This window comes from Doryrhamphus excisus, chromosome 3 (genome assembly GCF_030265055.1).
Source record: "Doryrhamphus excisus isolate RoL2022-K1 chromosome 3, RoL_Dexc_1.0, whole genome shotgun sequence".
NCBI classification, from domain to species: Eukaryota; Metazoa; Chordata; class Actinopteri; order Syngnathiformes; family Syngnathidae; genus Doryrhamphus; species Doryrhamphus excisus.
The window spans coordinates 22,765,775-22,778,250 of NC_080468.1; the positions used below are offsets into that span (position 1 = coordinate 22,765,775).

Here is a 12,476-nt window from a genome sequence, read left to right on the forward strand (position 1 = left end):
AAATTAAACCCGATGCTTTCCGATAATTCATGCAACAAAGGTGGAGGATGCGATCAATAATCTTAATTAAAGCGCGGCTACTGTACCGTTTTTTTCAAGAAATCCCGCAGACACGCCGTTTCTAAGACGTCAGTTCAAATGTTCATTTATTTTGTTTACCGGAGTTGTCGTGAAAAAAATGCTCCGCTGTAATGTGTCCATATTCTGATGGATGTGCGTTCATTTATGAATATTGCTACCTTAGCATGCAGCATGTCGGTATAAGCTTTTCATTATACAAGAGTAGAAACACTCAGAAAACAACAACATGCATTCTAATATGAATGGCATGGTAAGAAATTGCAAGACAAAAATGAATATCAGAATGTTTTTTTTTCCAGAATGTTACTTTAGCAAGAAAAACAGCAAAGTCGTTCATTGTGTGTTTGCAACAATAACCAACCTGCGAGCCAGTCGAGTAACGTCCAGGAGCTCGAGTAGCACTTCCCTTTGAGCCAATGGAATTTTCCATGCTTTTCGCACTGCAGCAATGAGTACGGAGGAACTTTCCGAACTCTTTACGTACCTAAAACAAAAATGGACACATCATATAAACTGCAAATAAACCAAAAATCCAAAATGCATACCTTCTTCTGGAGCACGCAGTGGAATATGAAGATGAACATTCCTTGCAGGGAGTTGAAAATAGTGAAGAGGTAAGCCATGACCACCGTGCTCTCGTTGACGTACATCAGTCCGAAGGCCCAGGTGAGGCCCAGCAGGCAAAGCAGAGCGATGGCGCCAATCACCCATGATCTTCAACACAATGGAACATTCATGTTGTCAATAGAGTATGTTCAAAAAACAAGCGGGAATATGGCGAAAATGTGTATATTGCTGTATGCATCTATACATGGCTAAGTCAATATACTCAAAACAAAAACACAAAGGAGACCTATTATGCTTTTCCTGGTTTCTGACCTATAAATGTTGTTATATTGTTGTATTCTCGTTTTACTGTATATGATGCTACCGCGTCAGGTTTGCTCATTTGGAAGTGAGCCCTACTGCAACGCAAACTTCCTTATACTCTTCCTGCACTCAGGCAACACGCACCTATATCCAGAAGTCCTCGGGAGCACTTGGGAGTATGACCAATAACAGTGGAGTGTGCACGGCGGGAATAAATTACACTGACCGTTTGGGCGGGAGACAGTAAAATCCAAGAAAACACTGCTGGAAGAGTCGCAAACTCCAGAAGATCTAGAAAGCTGTCTGTGCGGGATATTGTGTAAAGCTGCTCTATAGGAGTCCACAACTCATTCATTCATTCATTCATTCATGAATGGGGGGTGCTGGAGCCTATCCTAACTGTCTTCGGGCGAGATGCGGGGTACACCCTGGACTGGTCGCCAGCCAATCACAGGGCACATATAGACAAACAACCATTCACACTCACATTCATTCATAATTTGGAGTGGTCAATTAACCTAGCATGTTTTTGGAATGTGGGAGGAAACCGGAGAACATGCAAACTCCACACAGAGATGTCCAAGGGTGGAATTGAACTCAGGTCTCCTAGCTGTGAGACCCGCGCGCTAACCACTAGAGTCTGAGTCCACAACTCAATGAGTATAATAGGTCCCCTTTAAATGACTGTAGAGCTTTGCTGTTATTAAGGAACTACTGCAAAAACGCACCTTTACGGGGCTGACAACAATTTCATCAAAAATTGTCTGAAAACCATAAACACTGTCAAGAAAAATATCTTTGTTGTCACTTTTAAAAGTTAAAGAAATAAAAGTTACAAACATAAATCACGTTTGGGCTATGAAAGGTGGACAAAACAAACAAATGAGATGACAAAACAATGTCAGCAAATGCACTCTGGGTTTTGTTTTTATAGTCTCGTATTGTCCGGTGACGGCACTAGATGATTATAAAAGCGCAAGTTCATATATTCTGTAATGGGGTCTGAAAATAAAAAACAAATAGTATTAATTTTACTGCCGGAGATTTATAGCGCAACCCATATTTGAGTCCATTTAATTGGTGAAAGTGTCTTGTAAACTCGGCCTTAAGCTAGCCGACGTGTCCTTTAAAGATGAACACATAGAGACATGTTTTTTTTCTCCCAAATATTTAGCTAAGTAGATTTGGTATAGTACATTAAATTAATAAAAACATACTTTTTTTTGGTGTACACAATTCTTAGGGCTTTTTAGCGCATAATCGGTTTCAATGCTGTTGAAAGTAGTTCCAGCTAGTTGCTGAGGACAGTGAAGTTAAAAGCGTAGCGTTCAAAAGCGCAATACGTTCGCATCACAAAAATGCCTACTTGAAAAAAATCAGACCATACAAACCGCTTTGCGATATTTTCTCCGCCGACGTATCACTTTACGCTCCCAACTGTCGATTGTTGTGTCTGTTTTTCACAGTGTTTAGATGTCAAAAAATCCGAACTATCCCTTTAAGTATCTGTCCCATACAAATATACGGATCGCGGCCCATTACGATTTTATGCTAGCTTTCTTGAATTTTATCAAACTAGAAAAACAATATTTAGAAATGTTTTCTCTTGCATTTTTAGACACAATTTAAAAGAAAATAATTATTTTTACGATAACAGACGATTAATAATAACAGTAATAATAATAATAATAATAATAACAATAATAATAATAATAATAATAATAATAATAATAATAATAATAATAATAATAATAATAATAATAATAATAATAATAATAATAATAATAATTCATTTTGTACCGCTTTTTCCTCACGAGGGTCGCGGGGTTGCTGGAGCCTATCCCAGCTGTCTTTGGCCGAGAGGCGGGGTACACCCTGGACTCGTTGCCAGCCAATCACAGGGCGACCTTTGTATCATTTCAAGCTATTCAATGGACTTGAACAACTTAATAACTTAATAACTTAATAATAAAAATAATAATAATAATAAAAAATAAAATAATATAATAATAATAATACATTTTATTTGTATAGCACTTTTCAAGCTACTCAAAGACTTTACAGAAAAATGGAGTTGAATAAAAACAAGTAAACAGCGTAAAAGATATGTTAAAATACAACATTCTTTCGTTTGTACACAGTTAAAACATTCGTAAAAGGGGGCCGGGACTTAAATTTCAATTACTAACTGCAAAAATTTTCATGTATTTATTTCTATGTCACATCACGTATCAGTCACAAATATGATCGAGGTAGCCAGCTCGTTTTTAAGGTTTTGTCAAATTAATGACCAAAACGTTAACGTGTTTTGCGTTATCTGCGGTTAGATCAAATCAACCAAAACAAACCGATTTTCCGCAAAAAAAATCATTTTTTTTGTAGATATCAACGCAGAATCCCTCCCCATACATGCCGAATAATTTTCATGACAGAAACATGTTTTGCGTTATCTGCGGTCAGATAAAATCAACCAAAACAAACCGATTTTGCGCAAAAAAAAAAAAATTTTTGTCGATATCAATGCAGAATCCCTCCCTATACATGCCGAATAATTTTCATGACATATGTTAAGTTCAGTTTTCCAATAATTAACATTGAAATTCCCCAAAATATAAATTCTGTCGATCTTTATATTGATTTATTACGTTTATGCAATCCATTTTACATTGTGTTCCAACAGGTGCCATTTAAAAACTAATCTTTATTCGCCGCATCTGTCAGCTAGCTTAGCGCTCATTCTGACCTTTAGCGCCGTAAATCACATTAATGGTTCCACAGGGGCTACGTTCCACACCGCTACGAGATGGCGAGGGAAAATGAAAGATGGTGTTTTTTCATTGGGGGTGTGGGGGTTTGGGGGGGAAAGGGTTCTTTTTCTTCCTTACTTGATCTTGGGTTCATAATCCTGATAGCTGAGCAACATAAAAACAAGAAAAAGTGTCATCCAGAATTTGAATAAGCGGGGAAAAACAAAAAAGGGAGGTTGACAGCATCCACTTACTGACACCAACACATCCTACCTGTCCTTTTTTCCATATTTATTTGTGATGTACAGGAGCCTTGCCGCCATTATCTGTGCTCGCAGACGCTGCCGTAAAAACCAGCAGACCTTGTTTAAAGCGCTAATAAATGGGTCAGGTGTGTGGCCAAATTGGTGATTTATGAATTTCACTGTTTTTTTTTTTTGTTGTTTTTTTTTGACCATAACGACCTGGCAGGAGAGGTACTTCATCAAAGCTTGGTGGGCGCCGTCCTCTATGTAGAGGACATCGGGAGTACATGCAGAATATGGCAACGCTGGCGCACAATGATAAAACCTTTGATAAAAATAGGGCACGCTTTACCCCAAACTGAAGTGTACATCAATTATTATATTTATGTACACTAAGATCCAATACAAAATCCAGCCTTAATAAGCACTTGCAAAGATAAAAATACTACTTAAATCAGTGGTCTCAAACACGCGGCCCGCGGGCCAAATGTGGCCCGCAGGACACAAGTTTGAGGCCCCCGCCTGATATGAATATTAATATAATAGTAGTATTATTATCATTATTGACAACATTATTATTATTATTATTATTATGTGCTTGTGTCCCTTTTTACAGGAGCATTTTGTAACAGACCACATCAAATAACGAAATTGATAAAGCAGCTACCTCAATTGAAACACTTGGTGGGCCGGATGTGGCCCCCGGGCCGTAGTTTGCCCACCCCTGGTCTAGAGTTTGTATTACGACATGTTCATAATTGTGATTTACGGTGCAAACTAACCAAATATGATGATTTTTAGCTTTAGTTTAATCTCTCAAAACTTAAGTGGACTAGGGTGTTGGGTAAGGGGGAAAAAACACACCAAACACAACATCCATTCTAACCTACACTGAAGAAAACGCTTACCAGTGCCACTCTACTATAACGCATCCGTCGTAATAACGGCGGCTAAAATGAAACAAAAACAAAATGATCAACATAAAATTGTCAAAAGAATAACAGAATCAGAAAAAATGAAAGGAAATGATGAAACCAGAACAGAAATCATGACGTGATACAAAACACAATATATAGTATTTTATCATAAATAAGCAATTAAATTGAAATTGCAATTGAAAAACATACATAAGTAAGGTGAGTATGTGCTGGATGTTATAAAGCAGCACAACCTTGACTTGTTTATGGTGAAACAGAAACACACATTTGTCATTTTTCCGAGTAAAAGCCACCAGTCAGAGGCCATTTTTTCCCCCAGTGGTCAAGTAGAAGGTGGCAGACTTCATTGAAGCGACTTTAAGCTTTAAAAGGAACGCCGCCCAGGGGTCTCGCTAGCTGGCTGGACGGCCGCATTACTGGAGGCCACGGTTATAAATCATAACCACTGACAGCTCTCAGCAGGTCAATACGGAGAGAAAATGACACAAAGGATGGCTTACCGAAAGAGATATATAGAAGCTGTTGAAAGGGATTAAAATTGAAATCGGTTTTCAGAGTGAAGTGCGAAGAAAAGCTGCTTGATTGTGAGGGGAAAAAAAATGGTGGCAGTTAAGTACAGCATTTAGTAAAGTGCCCACTGAGATAATACAATTCTCAATTTGACCAAAGTTATCTGCTAAAAAGTTTCTGTAGTGCAACTAACATTTAACATTTTTATTGAAACAGATACTTGTTTAAAGTATATATTTATAGTAAGTGATATATTCCATTATAACTTGATGCATGTTCAAATAAAAGTAAACCATAAGTTGCAAAATATTAAAATAATTAGATATAAAAATATGACTTAATGGGGCGGGGCCAACACCATAGATCAGGGGTCTCAAACACGCGACCCGCGGGCCAAATGTGGCCCGCAGGACACTAGTTTGAGGCCCCCGCCTCAAGTTTGATATGGATGCTGTATGGTATCATGTACCCAGAAAAAATTATTACGTTTGATTAATGTTCATGTTAAAGGTTAAATAACTGTTAATAGTTACCCTCCCTATCCGTGTGGAAGTGGTAAGATATGGATGCTGTATGGTATCATGTACCCAGAAAAAAATATTACGTTTGATTAATGTTCATGTTAAAGGTTAAATAACTGTTAATAGTTATCCTCCCTATCTGTGTGGAAGTGGTAAGATATGGATGCTGTATGGTATCATGTACCCAGAAAAAAAATTATTACGTTTGATTAATGTTCATGTTAAAGGTTAAATAACTGTTAATAGTTATCCTCCCTATCCGTGTGGAAGTGGTAAGATATGGATGCTGTATGGTATCATGTACCCAGAAAAAATGATTACGTTTGATTAATGTTCATGTTAAAGGTTAAATAACTGTTAATAGTTATCCTCCCTATCCGTGTGGAAGTGGTAAGATATGGATGCTGTATGGTATCATGTACCCAGAAAAAAATATTATGTTTGATTAATGTTCATGTTAAAGGTTAAATAACTGTTAATAGTTATCCTCCCTATCCGTGTGGAAGTGGTAAGTTTTGGGCTATTTAAGTTGAAAGGAAATAACTTGAAGGCTACCGTTTAGGTCGCTAGCTCTCTAGTTTGCGAGTTAGCATGTGTCTCAAGACCCTGCAGTTGCGCAATACGATGTAAATAAAAAGAGTATAAATGTGACTATAGTCGTGTTTTGTCATGTCTACAGGGCTCTAATAATGTTTTGTTCATTTTAATCTGAAAAAAATAATTTGTCTACCCACCAACTATATGTGGTTTCTTAAGTTTTTATTATTTGCTGTTTTATTATTATTACTATATTTATTTATTACTGATTGATTTTCTTTTTTCTTGATTTATTTATTTATTTTTCATCTTATTTTGTGCAGAAAAATAGAAATTAAGATATTTGAGAACAGTGGAATGTTTTATCAGAGCTTTTATTGTAGAAAATCGGAACAAAAGCAAAGTTTATACATTTTTCTGTTTTTAATAAATGCGTTTTTTTTTTTTTTTGGAAAACCTGATGCGGCCCAACCTCGCCCAGACCCTAGCTCCAGTGGCCCCCAAGTAAATTGAGTTTGAGACCTCTAATATAGATGTTTCTTTAGTGATTAATACTAAAATGAGAAAATAAATCAAACTAATTGATTTAAGAGATATGTTCTATAGCTCTCAGTAATAGTCAGGTAACAAAAGAACCTTCAATTTATTAATATGATTCTTTTGTGGTTCATTTCACCATTTTTGGAAATTGGGTGAAGTGGTATAGTGACAAAAAAGGGCCTACATGCCCACACAAAAAGTATTAAAACCAACATTTTCATGGATTAGGAAGCCTAAGAAGAGAAGCAAATTTGATGGTAACTTATTGTTTTTAGTGTATTTTATAGCTGATTTAATACACGGGTCAAAACCGACCCGTTAAAATAAGAGATGATACCAGAAAGCTAACACAAGAGGAAGGTTAAGCGTCAACTTAACACAGCTAGATTGCTTTTCTATCTGCTGGAGAACAGCTCGCTACAAAGAGACGAGTGTCTCACCGCTCCAGCTCACGTTGTCCTGCTTGGGGAAATCCGCCCACAAGACTCCCAGGTACAGTTTCATGCCCAGTTAGATTTATTGATGCAGGCACAGGGGTGGCCTACAGAGGAAATGGTCCTCTTCTCATTATTAAATTTACCTGCTGAGTTCATCACAAAAAGGTAACATTTATCTATTTTGAATTGTACTTTTTAAATCTGAGGAGTTGAGTCAGAAAAATAGGATTATCTTGATCAATTTTCTGCAGTTTGGATCACGGTTCGTTTATGTGGTTCCTGCAGCTGAACCAGTTGATAGCCACAGCCCAAGGGGACCTTAGAGGCGGGCGGACAGATGCTGTTGTGGGTGGGTTATGGCCCCAACAGGAACCCGTGTTAATATTGTCATTATCGCGTTATTAGTATTGGGCCTATTATGAGATTATTTAAATCATTTCACTGAACAATTACTGACACCTAGTGGCCAATGTAGAATACGACATTCACAAATTGAATGTTTCTTCTGCCTGGTATTTTTTATTTTAATTCATTTAGTTAGTTAATTTATTTGTATGCTTGAAAATGCTTAATTTAGGCCAATAATATGTAAAGTCTTCTTAATTATACAAGAAAAATAGAAAATTATTCAATCACAAAATAGTGATAATTTATTAATTAATCAATTTAAAAAACAAATAGAGTGATAAATGTGTAACTGTGTACTGGGTAATTTACATAAAAATAACAACTAATGTATTATTAACTACCATAATAATGAATGTTATGAAATAGAAATGATTAAAATGTATGTTAATGAGTCTAGAGACATAATAATACTATATCTACATAAAGCAACTACAAAGCAGTGTATTGAAATTGTAATTGGATATTTTTGATGCAGCAATATATATTGCAATATGGATATTAGGCTACATCGTCCATCACACAAAGATTTTTATTAAAAATGATTGGTATATCAATGTTATTTCTGAATAATGATTAGTCAAAAATGTCACATATTGTTTTGAAATGTTTACTTTTGTAAAACATTGTGTTATTTCCCTCTTGCCCCCTTTGGGTTGACTATTAAGTCCCTCAAATGTGCTTTTAAAAATATCAAGAAAATGACTATAATAAGCCACAGTGAGTCACACAAGTCTTATGTCTTTCATTTAAAAAAGACGTCTCGCTAATGGACTTTCAGCCTAGTCCGTGTTCATCTCTTACTTGATGTTGTCCAGGCAACCGGAGTCTGGTTTCAAGATAGCGGTGTGGTGGAACATCTTGTAGAGCGCAATGGCCAGGAAGATCACGTTGAGCTGGAGATGGAAGAAAAAGAAAAAAAAAGAAAGAAATAAAGCATGCACTATTCATTTTAAAATCACTTTGTCACTCAAAGACGGCCGCCGATGCCACGGCACGGAACGCCCCCACTTTGCCAAACAGAGCGCAAAATCCTCGGAAACCTCTATGATGGTACAACGGAGGGGGGAAAAAAACACGACCGAAGGATGACAGATGCATGCTTCCACATGACTTATTCATACCTCTTAGTCTTAAGACTTAAAGACAGTCTCTGCAAGTCAAGCCTCTCGCTATTAATAGGTTTTCTTTTTCTCCAATTCGAACTATTCCTGACTCATTTTTTAGCAGCCCCCCTTTTACTCCAAATCCCACAGGATAAACTGGATTTGTCATTGATACACTTTCTCCAATTTGCCTGAAAAAGAATGAGAAAAGTTTACTCCACTAATTGCTAAAGCAAAACTTAACCCATGTTAACCCCCTCCAGGTAGGTACCACTCGTATGGACCTACATTAATAATCAGAATCAGCATAGTGCAGTGATAAGCTGTTATAAAATTAATAAAATGAATTTTATGACATTTTACTGTGCAAAGTGCTAAAAAAAAAACAACAAAAGAAATTAGAAATTAAAATTTTTAGCCAGTAAATTAACTCGAGTAAAAAAAAATATTTTGACATTTTTACTGCACTAATTGCAAAGGTGAAACTGCAAATCTACGAATAAATAATTTAAAAAAAAGTCATTTTTTTCCTTTGAAAAAAAATTTTGGTTGGGCGGCACGGTGGTCAAGTGGTTAGCGCGCAGACCTCACGGCTAGGAGACCAGGGTTCAATTCCACCCTCGGCCATCTCTGTGTGGAGTTTGCATGTTCTCCGGGTACTCCGGTTTCCTCCCACATTCCAAAAACATGCTAGCTTAATTAGCGACTCCAAATTGTCCATAGGTATGAATGTGAGTGTGAATGGTTGTTTGTCTATATGTGCCCTGTGATTGGCTGGCGATCAGTCCAGGGTGTACCCCGCCTCTCGCCTGAAGACGGCTGGGATAGGCTCCAGCACCCCCCGCGACCCTTGTGAGGAAATACCATAATCAGTTCCCAGTTCCACATGTCCGAAAGAAGTAGGAAGAAGCAAAGCTTATTAAATCCTACCCCTCCATCTGGTACTTTTACAATCAGTAACTGTTACATTTGTTCACTTCCTGCTTTCCATAATACAGTTTAAGGTTTTTTTTGTTTTTGTTTTTATAATTCAACTCGTACCGAAGTGTGATTTTAGAAATAAGGAGTTAGTATGTTCGCTTATATATTACTCGACTTTTATGATTGAATTTTTTAATCACAAAACAATGCATTTTGAAATGTGTTTTGTCCCACAAATTGTACTCGAAGTTGTTACTAATTTAATGGGATCTTCACATCAATCTTTGAATATTCTTAATTTCTGTTTAAAGAGCCAATCTTAGTAACATTGTCATTTACTGAAAAAAAAAAACCTGAATTAAAAGTTGTTTTGATTTGATAGAAATTAATTAATTCATGTGTAAGGAGGTCAATAAATGATAATAAAAAAAAAACATATGAATGAAGTGGAGACTCTCCCAGTTTAGAAATCATGTTGCAATACAATAGCCTACTTTTAATGTGTGTGTGCCTGTGAGGCGAGGCAACGACAGAGAAAAAAGGGTTGGGACCAAAATCAATCATCATGGCGCTTGCCGGATTACTGTAACGCCGCATACTGAGCAGAGTTCAGTCCCTGTGACTTGCAGCTGGGTGACAAAGTGCGATATATTCCCTTCATTCGTTTTCCTCGACGGCTGCTCAAAAAAAAAGAAGAAAAAAATAGCGTATCTCTGCAGAGCGTTTAAGCGAGTCTCTTGCAGGCTAAGTGGGGTTAATGAACATATTGTGGTGTTAAGAGGAGGCGGGGCTTACCATAATTATCAAGGTTGCTGGTCCGATGAAACTCCAGATGAAGTACGTATCCAGACGAAGCCAGCAACTGCAAGCAAAAGCATAACATGTTACCGTTCTGGATGAAGGTCTTAGCTGTACATTGGCCACCACTCCAGGGTGGACCTCCACTCTTGCCCCAAGTCTCAAGTCAAAATTTAAAAGTCAAGTCTCAGGTCAAGACAAGACAAGTCAAATCCAAAGTAAATATGCTTGAAATTTTCAAGTCTTCAGAATGTTCATTCAAAATGTACTGTTTACGCTGTATATTGTTGTTCATATTTGATGTCACCTATTTATTCTCCACATTATTATTATTATTATTATTATTTATTATTATACGGGAGCCAGGCAATGACATTTCACTGCTGTGTTATCGTGTAATGACAATAAAGGAAATCAATCAATCAATCATATCTATCTATCCATCTATCCATCTATCCATCTATCCATCCATCCATCCATCCATCCATCCTTCCATCCATCCATCCATCCATCCATCCATCCATCCATCCACCATCCATCCATCCATCCATCCATCCATCCATCCATCACCGTTATACCATTATCTATCTATCCATCCATCCATCCATCCATCCATCCATCCATCCATCCATCCATCCAATACCATTATACCATTATCTATCCATTTATCCATCTATCCATCCATCCATCCATCCATCTAATACCATTATACCATTATCTATCTATCCATCCATCCATCCATCCATCTAATACCATTATACCATTATCCATCCATCCATCCATCCATCCTTACATCCATCCATCCATCCATCCAATACCATTATCTATCTTTCCATCCATCCACCCATCCATCCATCTAATACCATTATACCATTATCTATCCATCCATCCATCCATCCATCCATCCATCCATCCATCCTTCCATCCATCCATCCATCCACCATCCATTCATCCATCCATCCATCCATCATCCATCTAATACCATTATACCATTATCTATCCATCCATCCATCCATCCTTCCATCCATCCATCCATCCACCATCCATCCATCCATCCATCCATCCATCCTTCCATCCATCCATCCATCCATCCATCCATCCACCATCCATCCATCCATCCATCCATCATCCATCCTTCCATCCATCCATCCACCATCCATCCATCCATCCTTCCATCCATCCATCCATCCACCATCCATCCATCCATCCATCCAATACCATTTACCATTATCTATCCATCCATCCATCCATCCATCTAATACCATTATACCATTATCCATCCATCAATCCATCAATCCATCCATCCATCCATCCATCCATCCATCCATCCATCCATCTAATACCATTATACCATTATCCATCCATCCATCCATACTTCCATCCATCCAATACAATTTACCATTATCTATCCATCCATCCATCCATCCATCCATCCATCCATCCATCTAATACCATTATACCATTATCTATCCATCCATCCATCCATCCTTACATCCATCCATCCACCATCCATCCATCCATCCATCCATCCATCCATCCATCCATCTAATACCATTATTATACCATTATCTATCTATCCATCCATCCATCTATCCATCCATCCATCCATCCAATACCATTATTCCCCTCAGAAGGTCTTAATCCCTGCCAGTCATTGGTTAGTCTGGTACTCATAGAAACGTAAGGCACACCATCGTTGTTTGTTCTTAAACCTGATTGGATATTAATAGATGCATTCAATGAGGCAGATTCTGTGGGAACGTTTGGTGTCCTGCTGGAAATGACACATATATTTAATCCCATTTTACTCATCCCAGTCA

General features: G+C 37.4%; 1 protein-coding gene across 19 annotated transcripts in view; it reads right to left on the reverse strand.

Moving 5' to 3' along the window:
* The window catches only part of LOC131124906 (adhesion G protein-coupled receptor L3-like), a 172,720-nt gene that overhangs the window by 12,895 nt on the left and 147,349 nt on the right, over nt 1-12,476 (reverse strand). For 11 of the 19 annotated variants that reach the window (XM_058065891.1, XM_058065890.1, XM_058065885.1 and 8 more), the window contains exons 18-21: nt 10,654-10,720; nt 8,636-8,727; nt 627-795; nt 443-565 (exon numbers count right to left, since the gene is read on the reverse strand). In XM_058065891.1, the coding sequence (XP_057921874.1) occupies nt 443-565; nt 627-795; nt 8,636-8,727; nt 10,654-10,720 (451 nt within the window). Of the gene's footprint in view, nt 1-442; nt 566-626; nt 796-3,836; nt 3,864-4,851; nt 4,894-8,635; nt 8,728-10,653; nt 10,721-12,476 lie in introns of all 19 variants that reach the window. The other 8 variants (XM_058065882.1, XM_058065878.1, XM_058065876.1 and 5 more) reach the window with 1 other exon arrangement.